The 22,761-nt window shown below is 36.4% G+C and overlaps 3 protein-coding genes across 4 annotated transcripts in view; 2 read left to right on the top strand and 1 right to left on the bottom strand.

Moving 5' to 3' along the window:
• The window catches only part of crym (crystallin, mu), a 200,890-nt gene that overhangs the window by 11,004 nt on the left and 167,125 nt on the right, over positions 1-22,761 (bottom strand). The gene's annotated exons all lie outside the window — the stretch shown is intronic.
• Positions 978-14,159, top strand: LOC130080490 (cytochrome b-c1 complex subunit 2, mitochondrial). Of its 2 annotated transcripts, none has more exons than XM_056245846.1 (14): positions 978-1,088; positions 4,432-4,533; positions 5,691-5,840; positions 5,931-5,995; positions 6,237-6,293; positions 6,391-6,515; positions 6,866-6,963; positions 7,317-7,374; positions 7,465-7,560; positions 10,943-11,142; positions 11,225-11,305; positions 12,622-12,698; positions 12,813-12,966; positions 13,716-14,159. In XM_056245846.1, exons 1-14 carry the CDS (start codon positions 1,056-1,058, stop codon positions 13,797-13,799), a joined length of 1,380 nt encoding a protein of 459 aa, XP_056101821.1. In that variant the 5' UTR covers positions 978-1,055; the 3' UTR covers positions 13,800-14,159. The 2 variants fall into 2 exon arrangements, with proteins under 2 accessions (XP_056101821.1, XP_056101822.1); XM_056245847.1 differs by lacking the exon at positions 4,432-4,533 and adding an exon at positions 4,311-4,397.
• mosmob (modulator of smoothened b) lies at positions 16,125-21,929 on the top strand. The gene is made up of 3 exons (XM_056245851.1): positions 16,125-16,803; positions 21,340-21,552; positions 21,652-21,929. Exons 1-3 carry the CDS (start codon positions 16,692-16,694, stop codon positions 21,834-21,836), a joined length of 510 nt encoding a protein of 169 aa, XP_056101826.1. The 5' UTR covers positions 16,125-16,691; the 3' UTR covers positions 21,837-21,929.

The raw sequence follows: 22,761 nt of genomic DNA, 5'->3' as shown, positions 1-22,761 counted from the left end.
CAAACCACTTCCTGTAGTCGATTTTTTTTATATTTACATTTCATTATTACATTTACATTAAAGTCATGGCTTATATGATGTTAAGCTTTAAAAAAAATATTATAATAAAAATATTTTAAAAGGACTTATATACTACTAATAATTAGCTATTAGTTCTTCTGAACATTCATGAATCTTTTGTTTGGAGCTTTACTGGAGGTTTTATCATGTAGGTTATACATTTTTAATAAACATTTAATGAAAAAGGAGACTTACAGTTAATTGTTTCTAATTGATTTTAAACAGTAGTGTAAATTAAACTATACAACTTTTTAAATTAAAATTAAGTTTAAAACCTTAAATAAATATTTTTTAAGCAATGTTTTTTTTTTTTTTTTTTTTTACATTTATTTCCAACAAAACATGCATGTAACATTTCAAAAATTCACAATTTTGCACTTTATTTATTTTTGTATATGTCCATAGTTCTTCTGATTGCTTTTACGACTTGTAAGTCTTTAAAATGGGTGATATTGGGTATCCTTTCAGAACACTTACATTTGTGTAAAACTTAATAACTTCTCTTTTCTCCATGTTAATTTTAATTCCACTTAAAGTATTAAATACACATTCGATATCAATCCAAAATAATATAACATACATAAAAAAAGAGTTGTAAAATAGTTTCAGTATCCATTTTTACAAAATAGAGGAATTAAAATAGGAATTAAAATCTGCTGGCATTAATTCTCTGACATTAAAGAATGTGCTAAACAAAAGAAGAAGAAGAAGCAGAGACAGTAATGTAATGCGTCAATGTGGAAGCTGGAGGAGCTGAACATGCAGCGTCAGCGGGTTTTTATTTTGTTGTTTTATTTTTATTTTTTAAGGGATTAAGATAAAGGCATATAGAATACGATGTCTTAAATTGAACAGTAGGTGGCGGCATGTGCTCATGACCAGCCCGCCATTAAAATAAAAGAAGAAGAAGCAGACTCAGAGAGCGAAGGATTGTGGGTAGGACATCTTTAGGTCAGCCATATATTGCTGTGGTCTGTCTGAAGGAGAGAGAGAAGATGAGGGGGATCCGGGGAATAAGCCAGTTATCGGTGAGAATTTCATTAACAGGGTTAAAGATGACTAGTAGAGTTTCGGCTGCATAGTTTTGTGTCTTATTTTGTGAAGGCGGTGCAGACTCTGGCCTTGGTTCTCAAGATGATACCGATGATATACTTGGTTCACTAGAGATAACGTTACAGTTGTCAGTTCAGCTCTCAACATGTCATTTTATAATTCCGTCATTTTATCCCTATATTTTAAATTCAGTTATGTATAGCAGCGGCTTTCAGTCTTTTAGATGCAACGGAACCACATTCTAAGATTTAAAACCATCTATATAGTTTCTTGTATAAAGACCAACGATGTTTTTTATACTCATAGTACTGTAACTGTTAGATGTATAGTTTTTTTATTTTAATTTATACTTTCGTTTTATTTATTTGTATTTATTACGCAATTTTTTTCTTTAAACATTTCCATAAACCCATAAGCATTCCTTTACTGATATGACAGCACTTCAAGTCAGCAGTACTAGAGCAGGAAGAGTGACATAATGAAAATGTAGTGTGTGTGTGTGTGTGAGAGAGAAAGGTTTACTTATCTTAGTTGTCATGCGATTCATTAATCCTAAAGTTTAATAGCTTTTACACACACACACACACATACATACATACATACATACAGAACTGGTCAAAAATTTGGAAACATTACTATTTTTATTATTTTTGTGAAATATTATTACACTTTAAAATAATGGTTTTCTATTTTTATATACTTTAAAATATAATTTATTTCTGTGATGCAAAGCTGAATTTTCATCAGCCGTTACTCCAGTCTCCAGTGTCACATGATCCTTCAGAAATCATTCTAATATGCCGATTTATTATCAATGTTGGAAACATAGACTGTAAAGGTTGGAAACAGTTGTGCTGCTTAATATTTTTTTATAACCTGTGATACTTTTTTCAGGATTCTTTGACAAATAAAAAGATTTAAAAAAGAACAGCATTTATTTAAAATAAAAATATTTTGTATCGTTCAAAAGTTGGGGTCAGTAATATTTTTTCTTTCTTTTTTTTGTTGAAAGAATTAATACTTTTATGGATGTGTTAAATTGATAAAAAGTTATATTAAAGATTTAGTCTATCTATATTGTTCGAAAAGATTCATATTTAGAATAAATGCTGTTCTTTTTTAGCCTGGCATGCCAGACCTACATCAAGATGTTAGGTCTGGGAACTCTCCATTGACATGCCTCAATCCGAGGGGCGGGATAAACGGTTACCTTTCAAAATCCCTCTGCACGCAATAGGATAACGCTACAACCAACCAGAGCAACGAACGGTTGTGGATGAGTGAGTCCCATGCGTTTTTCCACCAGCGGAGCTAATTGATATATTAAACTTTTGCCGTATCAGGACGGCAAAAATCCGAACACATCTTCCTTTTTTAAGAATGACTTAAAGGATTAGTTCACTTTAAAAAAAACTTTTGCTGATAATTTACTCACCCCCATGTCATCCAAGATATCCATGTCTTTCTTTCTTCAGTCGAAAAGAAATTAAGGTTTTTGATGAAAACATTTCAGGATTTTTCTCCATATAATGCACTTTACTGGGCACCAAACTGTCCAAGGTCCAAAAGACAGTTTCAGTGCAAACTGCAAACTGTTCAAAGGGCTTTAAACGATTCCAGACGATGAATAAGGGTCTTATCAAGCGAAACGATCGGTCATTTCAAAAATAAATAACAAAGTTTAAGTTTTATAAGCTCAAATGCCCGCCTTGCTCTGTTCTGTGTGACTCTCCTGTTCGAACTCGTTCATCAAAATGAACGAATCTTTTTTCGAGTCATTTGATTCATTTAACGAAATGAACGAATTGACTCGGAAAAAGATTCGTTCATTTTGATGAACGAGTTCGAACAGGAGAGTCACACAGAACAGAGCAAGGCGGGCATTTGAGCTTATAAAACTTAAACTTTGTTATTTATTTTTTAAATGAGCGATCGTTTCGCTTGATAAGACCCTTATTCATCGTCTGGAATCGTTTAAAGCCCTTTGAACAGTTTGCAGTTTGCACTGAAACTGTCTTTTGGACCTTGAACCGTTTGGTGCCCAGCAAAGTGCATTATATGGAGAAAAATCCTGGAATGTTTTCATCAAAAACCTTAATTTCTTTTCGACTGAAGAAAGAAAGACATGGACATCTTGGATGACATGGGGGTGAGTAAATTATCAGCAAAAGTTTTTTTAAAAGTGAACTACTCCTTTAAGTGACGTTCTCTTAACTCCAAGTCCTCCAGAGTCGCGGCCAAAGCCGATTCGAAAGACCGCTGCATCTTCATTGTTTTCAAGTAGCAGGGAAATCACCTATGGAAATCACGCGGAACGTCATGAACTGTGCCGTCATTGTGTTAAGCCCGCCCCCCGACTCTATACACGATGTGATTGGCCCGACCAGTTTTTGGTTTTTCCAGCTCAAAAAGCCTATGGAGAGTTGCTAGACCACACTGGCTGCGAAATAATTTTCGCTGCCGCTAGGGTGCGTCTAGATTTCTAGGCTAGTTCTTTTTAACTTTTTATTCATCAATGAATCCTGGAAAAAGTATCAGGTTACAAAAAAATATTAAGCAGCACAACTGTTTCCAACATTGATATCAAATCAGCATATTAGAATGATTTCTGAAGGATCAAGTGACATTAAAGACTGGAGTAATGGCTTATGAAAATTCAGCTTTGCATCACAGAAATAAATTCTATTTTAAAGTAGAAATTCTTATATTAAAATAGAAAACCATTATTTTAAAGTGTAATAATATTTCACAATATTACAGTTTTTTTCCTGTATATTTGATCAAATAAATGCAGGCTTGATGAGCATGAGAGACTTCTTTCAAAAATAGTAATGTTTTCAAACTTATGACCGACACTTTATACTTGTACTGTATATATACACATACATATACATATAGGGTTGTAAGAGGTAGGTGCAGCAACAGTATGATAATAATTTGACTTCTTACCTCTTTTAGATGAGACCATCACACAGCTTAGAATGTTTAATAACATATTTCTGGTGTTATGACTTCAACTGACAATCACATTTCACAAAAGAAGGGCCTGTATCTCTCTTATTTACCCAAGCATCAACCCTTTTGTTTGTGTGAAACACGGGTTAAGTAGCCATCCCATGCCTCGCTCTTCCCCTCTTTATTCTGTTATTTTGCACACACTCTTTCTTCAGAGGCGTGATGTCTTTTGTGATTTTCAGAGGAGGCTTTATGCAGCCCAGGCTGCCCGTAGGGTGGAGGTTGCGGCAGCCGTGGAGCCAGTAAAGTTTCTGCCGCAGGAAGTTCAGGTCAGTAGATGATGATTTGTCTCTCTCTCCACAGAGACGCTTCTATGCGGCCACTCAAAGGGACCAGCCCTTAACTGTGCCTCTGTCGGGCGTCAAGGTCTCGGCAGGTGCTCCTCACATGTACCAGGATGTTCATGTATGTGTGGCTCTGGCGGGGGGCGGGGTTCTGTTCTAATATTAGGGAATGTCTATGAAATAGGATTTGAATTTGCCATGCCCATGGTGAATTTGAAATGTGTGCTGCAATACCAGGCCGAGTTAAGTAGTTGAATGCAAGTTTGTGATTAAACAAATTATTTTATTCAACTTTTTTTTTAAACCAATTATGCAAATGTATTCCCTGAAATGTACAAGGTGTCTTTTTTAAACTGAACAGATATGTTCCAATAATTTTTTTTTGTCATATTGTTTTCAGGTGACTTTAAATAAATGTTGACATCAACATTTTAACATATTGATTACATAATATGTTGAGCTATATCCACAAGTGCACTAATATTAAACTTATTCTATAGTCTATTCTATTCAATTATTTATTGAATAAATATTCTAAAATATGTGTGAATTTAATCTCTTTAAGCAGCATTTCAAATGTTAAATTTCAAATCTTAATTGTTATCATTTGTTTTTATTTTATAGAAATAGCCTATGTCGTGTGATTGATCACATGTTTATGGGTAATTCAAACCTGAACAATTGAATTCATTAAAAATGCCAAATCATACGGATGCTATTTAGGTGTTTATTAATGCTGATTGTGTGTCTGTTTATAGAGAAACATTGAATTATAATGCAAATTCCAACTTGGTGATATAAATCGGACATTTCAAAATAGTTATATTTTTATTAACTCCCATATACAACCAAAATATAACATGCAATTAAGTTAAACAAATTCTGTATCCCTGTTGGAACATCCACAAGAAATACACTTTAGTTTTTTTTTTTTTATAATATAGAAAATAAAATAATGAAAATGTACAGGTGAGATCAGTCATCTGACGACAGGTCATCATTAGCTTGTGCAATGAGATGAGTAATGACAACAGTCTTTTAGTCATCTGTGCTAAATATAAATAAACATAATGTTGTTAAAACTTATCAAATATTTAATGACAGCTCAGTGACAATTTTACATCTTTTTATAAGTCAAAACAAGTCTTCTAGTCTATTGCGTCACATCAGTAATTTTATAATAATGTTTAGCCTAACTTGAAAATGCCAAAACAATATTAGTAAGCAATTGGTACAAATTAGAAGGTGTAAATACACTCCTCCTTTTGCCCATTCCAGGTGACAAAATTGTCCAGTGGGTTAGTGATTGCTTCCTTGGAAAACTATTCTCCTGCTTCTCGGATTGGTGTGCTTGTCAGGGCCGGAAGCCGATATGAGGCGATTGACAACCTCGGTGTTACACACATGCTTCGTCTGGCTGCCAGTCTGGTATACATCGATCATGACTCTGTTTGACTGCTGTTCTGCTAGTGTGCTGTGACTCTATTAGCATTCACTTCTCTATCCTGCTGATTCCAGACAACCAAGGGAGCATCCGCCTTCAGGATCTGCCGCGGTGTTGAGACTGTTGGGGGAAGCTTAAGGTCAGTGTCACAGAATATTGTCTTCTGAACTTCTATTATTTGTGACATAATAGTGATTCTCAACTGGTTTTGCTTCAGGATCCACTTTTACCTTCTGTTTTTGCCCTTTTGCTGTTCAAGACCTTATCAGAACAGACCTGCCAATCACTGGCATAATATATTTGGTGCATTATTATGCTCAAAGCATATCTGTTATGGTATACTTTGTAAGTAAATGTATATAATATATTTTTATGTGCAGTGTGTCCAGCTCCAGGGAGAACGTGGTGTACACCGTAGACTGCCTGAGAGATCATATGTGAGTAGTACATATGATTAGTTTGTCTGATAATGTGTAAAGATTAGTGTGATCTCTTCTTCCACTGAAATCATGTTGTGTGTGTGTCCTCTCACAGTGACACTGTAATGGAGTATCTGATCAATGTGACCACTGCACCGGAGTTTCGTCAGTGGGAAGTGTCAGACCTCACTGCCAGGGTGAAACTGGATAAGGAACTTGCCAATCAGACTCCACAGATTGGTATGCAGTGTTTAACCCTCTGATGGTCACTTTAGACCTTTTTAATTGTTTACTTCATTTGAACAGTGCAAAACTTGGTGACTTTTGTGGCACTTGCTATATGAACACACTTGATGACTTGGAAAAGGCCCTAAAATAGTCAAACTTGTGATCTTCCACCGAAAGTAATGAATCGGAAATATATGTTAAACTTTTTGTCTTTGGTCTGTTTTGACAACCACGGATTACGGAGATTAAGGATTAGCAGAATGACCTGAATAGTTTTGTCATTGGTTTATGATACACTTCGGTGGATGGCAGTTCTAATGTTTCCACTTCCTGTTTCTATTTTTCATCTGTTTGTGCTTCAGGTGTCATCGAGAATTTGCATGCTGCAGCTTATAAGAATGCCCTGTCCAATTCCTTGTACTGTCCAGACTACATGATTGGCCAAATCACCACAGAACAGGTAAAACAACATATTTTACTTAAGTCACTTAATAAGTCTAATTTATATAATGCCTAAACACTCAGTAAAACACTCAAAATGGTAACACTAACATAATAAAAATCCATTCTTCAATCTTTAAAGTTTAATTTAGTTGTATAATAGCTGATATACACGCTTGTGACCACACATCAATCGCAACATTCTTTATTAATGCACCAAGTTATGACGTTGCTTAAGAACAGTAAACAACAAGTAAATAACAATCCTGCACCTGCACAAATATATCTACCACAGCAAATAATTGTGTATAACGCATTACTAATAAAAGTTAAACGTTGCTGTTTTCTGTATTTTTATGTCCTCTTACACAGATGCACAGCTTTGTTCAGAACAACTTTACAAGTGCAAGAATGGCCCTTGTTGGTCTTGGTATGTAATTATATTTTTAAAAGAAAAACATTTAATCTGACCCCAAAAAGGCAATGAATTCAGTCATTTGTACTGTATGTTATTGTGTAGGTGTGGATCATGACATACTTAAGCAGGTTGGCGAACAGTTCCTGAACATCCGCAGTGGAACAGGCACTGTTGGATCCAAAGCTGTGTACCGTGGAGGTAGAGAGCATTATTACTACCAAAACTGTAATACATGTTAAAAATACAACACACAAAACACATGACCAGTAGCGGAGTGGCAATCGGGAGAGTTGGGACTTTTCCCGGTGGGCCGGTAGTGTTTCGAGGCTGCGAGGGCCGGTCTGATAATAGTTATAGTGATATTATATTATATTAGCAATGCCATCTGGCGGCCTGATGTGCGGCCGCTTCCGCTGGTCAAACTGTCACTGTGCAGCCTCTCTGTCTCTGCTCAACACCGTGGGCCGGTAGTGTTTCGAGGCCGCGAGGGTCGGTCTGATAATAGTTATACATTGCAAGTTCGCCATGCGCACTTGGGGCCCAAGCGAGGGGGAAAAAAGTTTTTTTTACATTTTCGATAACGGAGCGTATATTTGCACTAAGTGCCTGTATTTTAGCAAAAAGACGCCCGTCACGAAATAGCTACAGTGGCGTAGGTCGTAGGGCGTGAAGTGCTAGAGGACAGCTTTTGACGCCCTCGACCCGAGTTCGAATCCGCCTTTTGCCGAACTCTTTCTTCTCCCTTTTCCCAACACATATGAGATGTAAAATGTACCGCCTATACCATAAAGGTCTCTAGCGTTATATTTTGCCAACGAACTAGAATCGAAACCATGATATGGCTTTGTGCCTTTATAAAACAGCACAAGACTTTAAGTATATGGGCATTCTGTTTGTGCTGAGTGTTTTCTCCAAAATAAAAGCTCAAGGGTTTATTTCTTGCAAGTGAAGAAATTAGGACAAAAGTATTTTAATTTTCCTATACTAGTGTAATATAGGCTAAAATATACTTTTGAAATATTCATTTTCATTTATACAGTAGCCTACATTTATAGGCTATATGGATTTTACGTCATAGGAATAATTATATAAATCATTATTACATTATTATAATAATTGTTTGGCATCCTAAAACACCATTGATAATGTAATGTAGACTGAGACTCTCATAACTAAAAAGATGTTTGAGCCCTGGTACAAGTCAATGCTTTTTCTTTGTTCAACGAGCAGTTCATGGGTTGAAGCTCTTAATTTTGAGCTCTCAAAGAGCACCAGATTGATGCATTTAACCTTCAAATGTACAACATTTTCTTGCGGGGGAGCATGCCCCCGAACCCCCCTAGAGGGACAGAGGTCCACCCAAAATAGTTTTTACAAAATCCTATGTGAAAGAACAACCATGAACTTTACTCCAGCATAGTACAAACAAAGTTCAGTATAACTCTAAATGCCATATTAAAATGTCCTTGGACAAAATATACATTTGGCCTGCCTATGAGGGGGCCTACAAGACATTGTGCCCAGGGGCCTCTGAACTCTTAATCTGGCCCTGCCGGCGACGAGGGCCGGTGGTCGACGAAATGTCCCGGTAGATTTTTTTGGTCCCACTCCGCCCCTGCACATGACATTATTGTAGAACCTAGTGAACTATCTTGCTGTCTGCTGCCTACATAGACAGCGACACTTAAAGGAATAGTTCACCCAAAAAGATGAAAATTCTTTCATTTACTCAGACTCATGTGGTTCCAAACCCATAAGAGTTTAGTTCATTTTGATATTTTTAGTGAATTTTGAGAGCTTTCTGTCCCTCCACTGAAAGTCTATTCACACAAAACTCTGATGCTTCAAAATGTTAATAAAGAGATTGTAAAAAAAATCCATATTTCTATATTTAACATCCAAGTGTTCTGAAGAGATGCAATTTCCTTATAATATGAACAGATTTCATTAAGGCTTTTATTCACATATTAACATTGGTCAGAGAACATACGTACAGCACTGAAATGTGGTAAACGGAAGCTCAAGCATACTTGCTTGATGCGCTGTTCATCATATAAAGCTATCGTGTCTTTTCAGAAGACTTGGATTAAACTGCTCAATTCATATGGATTTATTTAACGATCTCGTTATGAACATTTTGAACTGTCAGAGTTTTGTTTGAATAGACTTGTCAATTGAAGAACAGAAAGCTCTCAGATTCCATTAAAAATATCTTCATTTGTGTTTCAAAGATGAATGAAAGTCTTACGGGTTTGGAATGACATGGACTGGAGTTGAAAATTAGCAATAGCTATAAACTCTTTTTGCATAGCATCAGTTACAGACTTGTTTTGTACTATGTTTAATTGCAATGTCCATGTCAAATAAATGGATAAATAAAAATAAAAATAAAAAATGAGGGTGGGTAAACGATGAGAATTTAAATTTTTTGGGTAAACTATGCCTTCAACAGTCACACAATGTACAATGTGTGTATGTTTTGTCAGTTTGTACGTTCACTTGAGAGATTTCTAGCACCATGATGTACTGTACCAGCTGAGTTACAGGAACACAACGTAAGATAGTGTTCCTCACACAAAACACATGAGAGCTGAATAACAATCCAATACTTTTATTGGGTTAATAGTCCATATCTTTTTTCTTTCAGGTAATGTGTTTGCTAGCGAACACTTAAAAGTTGACAAAATCAACTTTTAGCAAAATGCTTTTACAATGTATAGGCTTTCTCAGTTTGCTTAAAGCGTTTATATATAATGCATTCTAAAAGTATTTTTAGTGCATTAATAATGTCTTGTAATGCACCTTATAATACATTGTACAGTTACTGAATAATTGTAACCACAGTTGTAATACTTATCTATTCATTGTTAGGCCTTTAGAAAATATAATGCATTAAAACACATGATAAGCAACCAATTTCAGATGTAACTAGGAATCTGCAAATATTATATTGCATTTTAGATTTGGCTACAGTTATTTATGAAAAGATATAATGCATATTAACATAAGCCACTTTTCCACCTTCGGGCCAAACAGTTCTCATTGCTTAACCGTTCCATTCAGTGCCGATCCGGATATGGTTTAATTTTCCACTGTGGGGCTGATAACTTTTTGGAATGAAATAGTCAAGTCACCTTTATTTATATAACGCTTTATACAATACATATTGTTTTAAAGCAGCTTTACAGTGATAACAGGAAAAATTATGCATTTTGGCTGTTGTTCAGCTGAAGTCAGTTTAGTGTTGATTCATTTCCATTTGTAAAGATCATCAATTATTAAATTATTTTATTTTGTCTATAAAGCAGTTATGCAAAAAATAAATTATGTAATTTAGCTCAGCTCAGTTCTCATACATAGCATTAGTACAGTCAGATCAATAATTTTGTTGAATATTAAGTGTCCCCAACTAAGCAAGCCAGAGGCGACAGTGACAAGTTAATACATATTCTACTCTGCTGCACACTCAAAAGTATGTACGTTTTCTTCACAAAAACAGTGCATAATTTTAGGGCGTAGGTGAATTGGAACGCCGCATCTGACTCGCTGTGTAATGCTAGTCTCTGGCTCTGTTGTCCAGGTGAGCTGAGGCATCAGACTGGACGAGGACTGGTTCATGCGATGGTGACTAGTGAAGGTGCGAGTGTAACATCAGCTGATGCCACAGCGTTCAGCATACTGCAGCATGTGCTCGGAGCAGGACCACGTGTGAAGAGAGGCTCCAACACTACAAGCAAACTGAGTCAGGCCATCTCAAAGGTCACAGCTCAGCCCTTTGATGTGAGTATCACTTTGAGACCTTTAGCTCAAAAAAGGCTTTTATGAAGGACTCTGTAACTGTGTCTGTCTGGCTTTGTTGCAGGCCTCTGCCTTCAATGCCAACTACACTGACTCTGGTCTGTTTGGAGTGTACACCATCTGCCAGGCGAACGCTGCCAAAGACGTACGTGTGATTTACATTACGCTCCGGTTTTAACATGAATTTATTCTATCTATCTATCTATCTATCTATCTATCTATCTATCTATCTATCTATCTATCTATCTATCTATCTATCTATCTATCTATCTATCTATCTATCTATCTATCTATCTATCTATCTATCTCAGTGATTTTAATGTACATGCCACAATCTTTTTTATTTTTTTATTCTTTATTTTTGAAACATTGGGAACAATACAATAGCCATATTTACATTACCTCATGGTCACAGTTCCAGTCTGTGATCTAGACCAAAGATCTCCATTCCCAACATTCCCATTTTTGTAAATATAATAAGAAACACATTAGAACACAAAACAAAACAAGGGGTGCATTACTATAAGGCAAGTCTATAATATATATAGAAACAAAAGACAACAACACAATTATTTTGTTAATAAATAGTACATAAAATATAGTACAATAAAATCAACCCTTGATTACCACTATCTTGACAACCTTCAGGACAACATTCCTGCATTTTGTGTATGATTAACATAGGACACCCATTTTGACCATAAGACTACAAATCTATTAATTTGCAAACGGAGTGAAAATGTTAGTCTTTCCATCTGGTAGATTTCATTAAAGTCCCACTCCGATCATATTTTGAGCTATTTTTAAACATTCCCAGTGGTCTTTAAATTATGATTATGCCATTTTTAGCCAAAATCACAAAACCTGTGCCGTTTTCTGGGACTTCGCTTCAGCAGAGCGGCAGTAGCTCATTAGCAATTCGCCTCTGCGTTGTGGGCGGAGCCGTTGGCACGGAGACGACCCTCCCCCTGCCCGTTGCCGAGAGCTTGTCTCTCCCGCTAGCTTACATCCCCAATACCGGTGGGGCAACAGTATTATATACACGTTAATTATTATTATCCGAAGTTAATCGAAGTTATCACCGATCATTATTTCACTCCAAGACGTCGCGTGTGGAGACGCCCAGTGGAGTTACTACGTCACAACTCCAGTCTATTTTAGCCGGCATTTTAGCATCTGCTACTGATTCACAGCCATTTGAATGTAGAAATACTCAGAAATACAACTTTGAGCTTATTTTTTTCAAGATATGTCCTCTAACATCAGAAAAATGCCACAAGAACATGTTAACACCTAGAAAAACATTATTTTCATCGGAGTGGGTCTTTAACACATTCTATCCATTTTTCTCAACATTTTGTTTGTAATAACAAATTAGGCTAGATTTAACAACAAAAGCTAGTGGTGTTACCCATGAGAGTAAGAGTTTTCTATTTAAAGTGGGCTTTTTCTTCTGTTCAGGTTATTAACGCAGCGGTCGGTCAAGTTTATGACATTGCACAAGGAAACCTTGCAGCGGCTGACCTCATTAGAGCTAAGTAAGTTTTCATCATCTTGATAGCTTGAGAATTAGAGTGCAATACCTTTTATATTGTACACATTACATATTTGTTTGTTTTCCTGTGATTTATTAATGTATTTCGTCTGAGCAGGAATCAGTTGACGGCCGAGTACCTGATGTCTATTGAGAGTTCGGAGGGCTTAATGGAAGCTATTGGATCACAGGCGCTGGCAGAGGGTTCCTACCATTCCCCTGAGGCTGTGACCCAGAAAATTGATGCTGTGTCTTCGGCTGACGTTGTCAATGTAAGCAACTGTTGTCTCTTAGGGTGACGGTATCCCAGTGCAAAGGCTCTAGGATGGGAACACAAGAATATCATATTTCAATCCAGGGTAAAGACAACCTTTTACCACTTTACTCCAGGTTGCCCCTGGGAAACCACCTATTAGTGTGCTAGTGTACTGTACATAATGTTTAAATTTTTTTTGGTCACTACATAATTCCAATATCTCCATTGGTTTTATTTATAATTGACTTTACTATAAAGGCCCTGGTATACTTAGTTTTCCGTGTTCCGCCGTGTCTCTCGTCGTGTCCACACAGCTTTTAAAGTATACTCAACCGCAGATATTTGACACATGCGCAGCTTTGTGTCATTTACAGGGCTCGCTCAAGGATAGAAGAAAAGTAGCAGATCTGTCATTGCATACAAACTTTACAAGAACCAAAACAAAAACGAAGGAGAAGGATAGGCAGCTTTGTTTACTGCTTTGTATCTCTCTTTCCACACTCTTCTTTGACTATTGCACAGAAAGTACATCACAACTGTGCATATTGCCACCTAGTGGACTGCCAACATTCACTGCATGGACACTTTTAAAATTTAAAAAATGTATTCTGAAAAATAGTAATAATAAATAAGTGGGTAAGTGTATATTGCTAATGCTAATGGTAGTGTATTTAAGGCTTTCCTCAGGTTTTTTTTTTTTTCATTAGGCTTTTATCATTTGGATTGTAATTTTGCATAACAAAATTGGTCTCGTTTGTTTTTCAGGTGGCAAAGAAATTCATGTCTGGCAAAAAGACTATGGCCTCCAGTGGAAACTTGGTCAACACACCTTTTGTTGATGAAGTCTGATGGGCAATCAGTATTCTCGTACATTTTATCTTTCAACAGTGTCTAACTCTTCATTTCACTAAAATTAAATGAGAACATGTCCATGATATCTTTATTGTTCCTGTAAAAAAAACCAAAAGGTTATCAACAGTTGGTCTTGATACTTATAAGGAAGAACTCAGCACTTGTCCATTTGAAATGTATAGAAGTAAATTAATAAAGTATATGCCGACACCAACAAATATTTATGAAACAAGTTGTGATTTTGATCCTCTACTCCACTTAAACCTTGAGATCTGAATATAAAAGAATAATGGTAATTGACAAGTGGAGTATTACTGGGTTGTTTTTGCAATAAACTGGGTTCAAACCAACATGAAACCTTGGAAATGTCAGTGTTTTTTTAGATTTTGATCAATTGTAAGTGCAGTCTCTGTAAAATTATTTTAAAAATCATATACATTACTCAATACTCATGAATGACTGAATATCAAACGTAGCAAGTCAAGCTCGCATCAGCTGACTCTCAGCTGATCCACGTCTACCTATAGCAATACAATGTCTATCTCATACATAAGCTCCTTCAGTATTATCAACATCTAATGCGTTTCTCAGGAGCGAATTACCCTCCTCCATCCCCAGCTCCTCTCGCCCAGTCAGGATTTGGCATTCTGATTCCCCGAATCCTCGAATCAGAATAAATTCTCGAATTATGTTGTACATTAAAATATTGTACATTACATTAATGACATCTGCAATACATTCATGTTGGTTCTGTTCTGTTTACCCTAAGGGGGGTTATTGCTGCTCTTATCTATGCTAGGCTGCATGGATGCGCAGGGAGTTATCGCCCAGAACAGAACCATACCGCCAATCGAAACTGTATGCTAATTGTCAATCGTATTTGACGATAGTGGTCGTGACAGAAATATTGTGATTCACTGGTCAAAATCCAATAATAAAATAGTTGTATATTTTACAATTATACAGACATTAGTTTACACACATTAAAATGGATAGAAAAAAACCTCTTAATTTCATCAGCCATTAAAATAGATATTATTTCCACCCAGTTGTAATTAAATTTCCAGTATAGTAGTTATTGTTTTCTCCTTATAACATTTTAGGTCCGTCCAAAGCATCTTTGCATGCATGCATATATATATATATACACACCGTACCTTTCAAAATTTTGGAAACATTACTGTTTTAAAAAAAATGTCTTATGCTCATCAAGCTCATTTATTTGATCAAAGATACCGGAAAAAAAGTAATATTGTGAAATATTATTACAATTTAAAATTATGGTTTTCTATTTTAATATGGTTTAAAATAGAATTTATTTATGTGATATAAAGCTGAATTTTCATCAGCCATTACTCCAGTCTTCAGTGTCACATGATCCTTCAGAAGTCCTTCTTATGCTGATTTATTATCAATGTTGGAAACAGTTGTGCTGCTTAATATTTTTTGTAACCTGATACTTTTTTCAGGATTCATTGATGAATAAAAAGTTGAAAAGAACAGCATTTATTCTAAATAGAAATCTATTAGAACAATATAAATCTTTACTATCAATTTTATCAATTTAACACATCCTTGCTGAATAAAAGTATTCATTTCTTTAAAAAACTTTGAATAGTAGTGTATATTGTTACAAAATATTTCTATTTTAAATGTGTATAAGATACATCCTCTCACTTTCGACTGCTTTTTTTTAACCGAGACGCATTTCACAGACATTTGATGAACAAAAATGGAATAATGGCTCCCTGAACAGAGCAAGAGTCTATATCAAGTCACATGATATTAAACATCCAACAAATCATATTTTCCCACCCTATAGGCATTAAAGACCTTTTATTATTTTAAGTTTTTTTTTCTTCCAGATTTAAACACCTTTTATTCTCAACCCTGTTAACAGACAAAATGGAATTGGTTTAAAAAGAATTTTACACAAAACAACATCTACTGGTCACGTGTCCCTCATAACTATTTGATAATAGACATGTGTGTATGTGGTCTCTTTATTTTTTTTTGTAAAAAAATGTCTTCAATTTAGATGTTTACCTAAAATCTTTTTTTTTTTTTTGTGCTGGTCATTAACATGGAATGACCCATATACAGTGTTATTAGTGTAATTTTACATACAAGTAGGCCTACTGAGTCATATTAATAACGTGTATTTAGCCTACTCTAGGGTTAGTGTTTAGTTTAGGTCAGGTAAGTTGCATGTAATTATGCAGAGATATACATTCAAGCAAATATAAGGTAAAACTTCTATTTTGTTCATTGGCATTTCTAATGAGAGCACAACAACTGTCAAAATCAGACTGGTGACGTCATGTGTTGCGTCATGTTCTCCTGCCCCCTCCGTTATTCCTTACAAAGGGAAAACATCTCGCGAGCAGGGTTTTGTTTTGAAAGCTTCGCGGACGCTGTTTCACGGTATATTAGTTTAAACCGAAACGCGGTAGAATATAAGACAAGAAGGACAATTGCAGTTATCGGTAAAGCACGACATATTTGATAGTGACGCGTGAACAGACTCGTGCGCTGTGGAATCTTTTCCAATGATATCCATAAATCAAGAGGGAAGATCCAGCACGGACGTAACATCGGAATACTTCTGATTTTCCTCACAGCGATGCTCAAGTATTAGATGTTGTTAATGGTCCGCTCTGGAGTAACGTTACGTGAGGAGTAATACTTCATAATGGGATGATGTGCTGTGTGTTGAATGTCATACTGCTGTTTGCATCATAATCCCTCAACTGACAATCAGATGCTATCTTACTGTGATGAACTGAGATCATCTCCATGAGGTTCCCACTGGAAAGAGGGAGTGAAAGTTGTCTCATACAATCCCAAACATTTAACAGACCTCAACTCATGAAGTTCACAATCTGAAGTATGAAAATGGATAAACTCACCATTATTTCAGGATGTCTCTTTCTCGCAGCAGATATCTTTGCTATTGCAAGTATTGCAAATCCAGATTGGATCAATACAGGCAGCCAAGAGGGTAAGAAACTTAATGTTCAGTCAAATACTATGGTAACTTAGAGCACACGTGTATCTGCATGTGCAATGTTTTTATACTTGAGCATAAAGAGCATTGTGTCTGTCTGCAACACACACAATTTGTTAATTGATTAACAAAACAATTAATCTGGCTCTAATACATTTATTTATGCATTAAACGAGCACATTTTCCCTGCTGTAGTTGCTGGGACACATTGCAGGTCAAAAAATGGCACTAATTTTCCTTTCTCCACACAACCATTTATGGGTAGAACATATAAATATATAAAGCATCTGGCATTAGCTGTTAAAAGCCAGTGATTAAATGTTTTGCATTAGCGAGATGTGCAGAAGAACGCTTTTAAGGGAAATGTGTTGTTGATTACTCAGTGTGTTTGTTGCTGTATTAATGAAGTCTGTTGGGAATTGTCTTCCACAGAGATGAGATCTACACAGCAGTTAATTAGTTGGAAAATTGTTCTGTTATGCAAACGTGGGCATAATATTAAGAGAATGTTGTTGCTGCAAATGATATTACAATGGATCCTAACATTTTCCACTCCACTTTAACTCTCAAAAAAGACAAAATATTCATTAAACTTTATGACTTTTAACACATTATGGGTCTGCAGAGTTTAGTTTTGTTAAAGAAGAGTTTTTTTTTTGTTTTGTTTTCCACAAATTATTATGAAGATACTCTCCCAGACGAATATGTCAAAAAACAGATGTTCACCAGCCGTTAGTGAACATAGAGATGTAGCAGAGAACAAAAAGTACAATGCTCACTGAAGGCTGAAAACATTCACAGCACAATCTTACTGGAGAAATAATTTATCTATCTATCTATCTATCTATCTATCTATCTATCTATCTATCTATCTATCTATCTATCTATCTATCTATCTATCTATCTATCTATCTATCTATAATATTTTTGCATAAGGATGCTGAACTGTACACACTTTATGTTGCAATGCGGACGTAAGCTATTTTCTGTGAATGTGCTAGACTTCCAATTCATTAGCCGCTATATCTAAGAATAGCAAAGTGCAGTTAATGAAAAAAAAAAAAATTGTGCTACAGACCAGTGTGTTTTTAATGACAACAATACATTAAAATAATATGGTAAGAAATACCAATTTGCAAAATCAAGCAGCATAACAAGCGGTTTTGTAGAGCTTAAAATAACTGGCAGCGAATGACACTGGAAGCCGGACACATTCAATTTAAAAATGGCCGCTCTCGCTCTCAAATTAAAAAAAGATGGATAATTTACCGTTTTCCCACGCACCCTATGTCATATGTAGCTGTGCTACATTCATCTCTGTCGTCTCACTCCAGCTCTTTTTGTTCTCCCATAATAAAACAATCCAAATCAGTATTTCATGTCCAAATAATTGTTTCTGGTAAGTAGTTTGTGTTAAACTTTGTATATATACACGTCACGTGTATATACATTTACATTTTAATGATATAGCAAATGAGACACAAAATTTACTCAAATATACACTCACCTAAAGGATTATTAGGAACACCTGTTCAATTTCTCATTAATGCAATTATCTAATCAACCAATCACATGGCAGTTGCTTCAATGCATTTAGGGGTGTGGTCCTGGTCAAGACAATCTCCTAAACTCCAAACTGAATCTCAGAATGGGAAAGAAAGGTGATTTAAGCAATTTTGAGCGTGGCATGGTTGTTGGTGCCAGACGGGCCGGTCTGAGTATTTCACAATCTGCTCAGTTACTGGGATTTTCACGCACAACTAGGGGTGTGACGGTTATTATATAACCGTGAGACCGACGGTTATAGTTGAACACCGTCATTAGAACTCTATAACCGCCAAAACCGTTCTATTAAAATATTTTTTACAAACATTTTTTATCATAGAGAATGTTTAAATACTAAAATCAGCTTACGAGGGAAACGGAGGTGGAGTTAGTGGTGCGTCGGAGGCTGAGTGCTGGAGATGATTCGGGAGAGATCTGTCCCCCTTTACCGATCAGAGCGCGCGCTGACACGGTTAAGCCTTGTTTATACTCGACGCGTCCGCACGGCAAAAAAATGACGCGCTGGGTGCGCAAGACCGGCAAGACTTCATTTCGCTTGGCTGTGTTCACAGCTTTTTTTGTAACAGCGCGCGCGGCGCCGCGTCCGAGGATGACCGACTTCAAGCCGAATCTGCCCGAGCATGTATGTCTCACCGCACCGGCACGCAGTTTGCGCGTCTAAATTGCAAAGTTCATTTGTTAAGGTTTTGTTTACTGTGTGTGATTCATTTAATGGAAAGTACATTCACTTCTAGTTGTCTTGCTGTTCATTTTAAGAGCGAGTTGTCCTATAACAGACGAACAGTTATTCAACCGAACGTCCTATAACCCCCCACCCCCGGACGACGACGGTTATGTTACGAACCGTCACATTTGACTCACGTCATAACCGTCATCACCAATCCTGAAACCGGCACACCCCTACGCACAACCATTTCTAGGGTTTACAAAGAATGGTGTGAAAAGGGAAAAACATCCAGTATGCGGCAGTCCTGTGGGCGAAAAAGCCTTGTTGATGCTAGAGGTCAGAGGAGAATGGGCCGACTGATTCAAGCTGATAGAAGAGCAACTTTGACTGAAATAACCACTCGTTACAACCCAGGTATGCAGCAAAGCATTTGTGAAGCCACAACACGCACAACCTTGAGGCGGATGGGCTACAACAGCTGAAGACCCCACCGGGTACCACTCATCTCCACTACAAATAGGAAAAAGAGGCTACAATTTGCAAGAGCTCACCAAAATTGGACAGTTGAAGACTGGAAAAATGTTGCCTGGTCTGATGAGTCTCGATTTCTGTTGAGACATTCAGATGGTAGAGTCAGAATTTGGTGTAAACAGAATGAGAACATGGATCCATCATGCCTTGTTACCACTGTGCAGGCTGGGGGTGGTGGTGTAATGGTGTGGGGGATGTTTTCTTGGCACACTTTAGGCCCCTTAGTGCCAATTAGGCATCGTTTAAATGCCACGGCCTACCTGAGCAATGTTTCTGACCATGTCCATCCCTTTATGGCCACCATGTACCCATCCTCTGATGGCTACTTCCAGCAGGATAATGCACCATGGCACAAAGCTTGAATCTTTTCAAATTGGTTTCTTGAACATGACAATGAGTTCACTGTACTAAAATGGCCCCCACAGTCACCAGATCTCAACCTAATAGAGCATCTTTGGGATGTGGTGGAACGGGAGCTTCGTGCCCTGGATGTGCATCCCACAAATCTCCATCAACTGCAAGATGCTATCCTATCAATATGGGCCAACATTTCTAAAGAATGCTTTCAGCACCTTGTTGAATCAATGCCACGTAGAATTAAGGCAGTTTTGAAGGCGAAAGGGGGTCAAACACAGTATTAGTATGGTGTTCCTAATAATCCTTTAGGTGAGTGTATATAAATATAATATAAATATATTTCAAAGACTTGTGCACTAGGCTACATTAACAAAGCTGATGGCAGATTTTGACACAAGGGGGTAAACAACTGTTCTTCTTATGGCGTCACTCTAAAGATGTGTAGGGAAACAGGATATCCTGTGCAATGACTTTAAATACAACTTCCCCTCGCTAAAGCTGGATTTGGCAGTTTTTCAACCAATTACTCACGTTTTGTTGGTGTTTGTTGGAGTTGGTGTCCAGCAGACCTTCAAATTAGATTTTTACATTGGTATTTTATCTTGCTCATACAGCTTAACCCTATAAAGCCTACTGTATCATATTTGATACACACAGTTATCGAAGTTATCAAAACTAAAAAATATATAATTTATAAATGTATCAAATATGAGACATTAGGATTTTGAGGAATGTTCATTTGTAGATCTCTCAATCAGAATTGCACTGCATTATATGTTTTTGAGCCCTGCATTTAAAACTACAGAGGTTTGATCATAAAACTAAGCATTTAATATATCATCTTACTAAGACATTATTGGGAGATATATAGTGGCATCTTATATTTATGTATTTTAGGTAAGTAGTCTGCTATACTGTTATAAAGATTTCATTGATTTACATTACAAGCTATCAGAATTTCATCTTACTTTTGGTCATATAAATATCAGCAACTGCAGTTACAGGCTAGATTTTCAAAAGATTTTCTGATGTCACAAAGCTTTCAAAAACAGTATGATTTAAGATTTATTTTAATCAGTTGTTAGTGTATTTGTAGAAATGGATTGAATACTAATTCACTGTCTTTCCTCAGCTCAATTTAAATGACATTTAGTGTGGAATTCTGAATATTACGTATAAGACTTATAAAACTCTTAGTTCTTGTCTTTGTCCATGTTACAGGACATCCGCATATCATATATTGATATCATCATTATGCCCTTTTGTAAAGTTCTTAAAGGAACATGACATTATTTACTCACCCTTATGTCATTCCTGTATGCTGTTTTAGCTTCTTGTGTTATGTGGTGTTAAACAAAGACTTCTTTTACTCTTTAAAGTCATGACATTTTCATGTGTTTTGCATGTAGGAGCTCTTACTGTGGGTCTAGTCAAGCAATGCCAGACCATCCATGGTCGAAACAGGATATGTATCTCCCCAAGCCTTCCTCCAGAATGGGTCATTACCCTGTTCTTCATTATCTTGGGCATCGTCTCGCTCTCTATCACATGTGGCCTGCTTGTGATCTCACACTGGCGGCGAGAGGCAACAAAGTATGCCCGCTGGATTGCTTTCATGGCAAGTAAGTTGCCTAAAGGGAAAATTGATGTGCACAAATAATCCAAGACTGTTGATTGGTTTTAATAACCTTATGTTCTTTTTTTGCTTTTGTTTTTCATAGTGATCCTCTTCTGCATGGCTGCCCTCATATTTCCAGTTGGATTTTACATCAATCAAGTCGGAGGACAACCTTACAAATTACCCAATAATACTGTTGTTGGGTCCTCATATGTACTTTTTGTTTTATCAATATTTTTCACAATAGTTGGACTTCTTTTTGCTGGTAAAGTCTGTCTGCCTGGCTGACAATCCCTCTGGTTTTAAGATTTTTTTTTTTAATGCTAAATATTTGAACTACTTGACTTTTTCAATGCCGGTGTGGTTCAACTTATGACATACAAATAGGTCAACTTCAAACGGATCACTCATTGACACAAAAGGGCCTTTTCGCAGTGGAGATTTTATTTGAATTATACTGTGGTAAAAATGTTGGTCAGATTTACGATAATGTACAGTCGTTAACACTAAATAAATGATCCTTTTATCACCCTGTGGGGGTTTATTTTGCTATAATGACCAGCTGACTGTACATTATCCTGCTTATGACATGGCTACTCACCAAATAAATAAATGGACATGAAACACTGATTTGAGTTTAAAATGATTTATAAAATTGCATAATGCATATTACTTTAAAGGTACATTCAGTTCTACAAATTTAGAAATAAAAATGGTGTACACTCACATGATATCAAGACTACACACAACAGTTTTCTATAAAAAGTGTTTTAATGATATATAGTGCAGGCGCTCCACGCCTTCAATGTATTTGGCCATGTTGAAATTACGTGACCCGCTGTGTCTCTAAACGATGGAGAGAATCGTCACGCTTATTGGTTGCCGCCTCTGTGGATATCATAATCCTAACATAGTGTTGTTGAGTGATGCGAAAAGTGAAAGACAATGGAACACACATAGAGCCTGAAAATAATTTTTTGCCACACCTGCCAATGGCCGATGACCATTGGTGAAAATTTACCAGCCATAATTTAGATACCAGCGTAAATTCTCTTTCAATTTCAATACCACAGCTAAAACTACTAGCCTAACAACAAAGATAGAACAAAGATACAGTATAACAAAGATTCAAATAAAATAGTGCACGACACGTCTTCTTGCGCTTGAATATTTCAATTAACATGCATGTGACGATGCAGCACAGGCCCGTCAG

This window comes from Rhinichthys klamathensis, unplaced genomic scaffold (assembly GCF_029890125.1).
Source record: "Rhinichthys klamathensis goyatoka isolate OS25496 unplaced genomic scaffold, OSU_Roscu_1.1 h1tg000035l_1, whole genome shotgun sequence".
Taxonomy (NCBI): Eukaryota; Metazoa; Chordata; class Actinopteri; order Cypriniformes; family Leuciscidae; genus Rhinichthys; species Rhinichthys klamathensis.
This window is presented reverse-complemented; position numbering and strand designations above follow the sequence as displayed.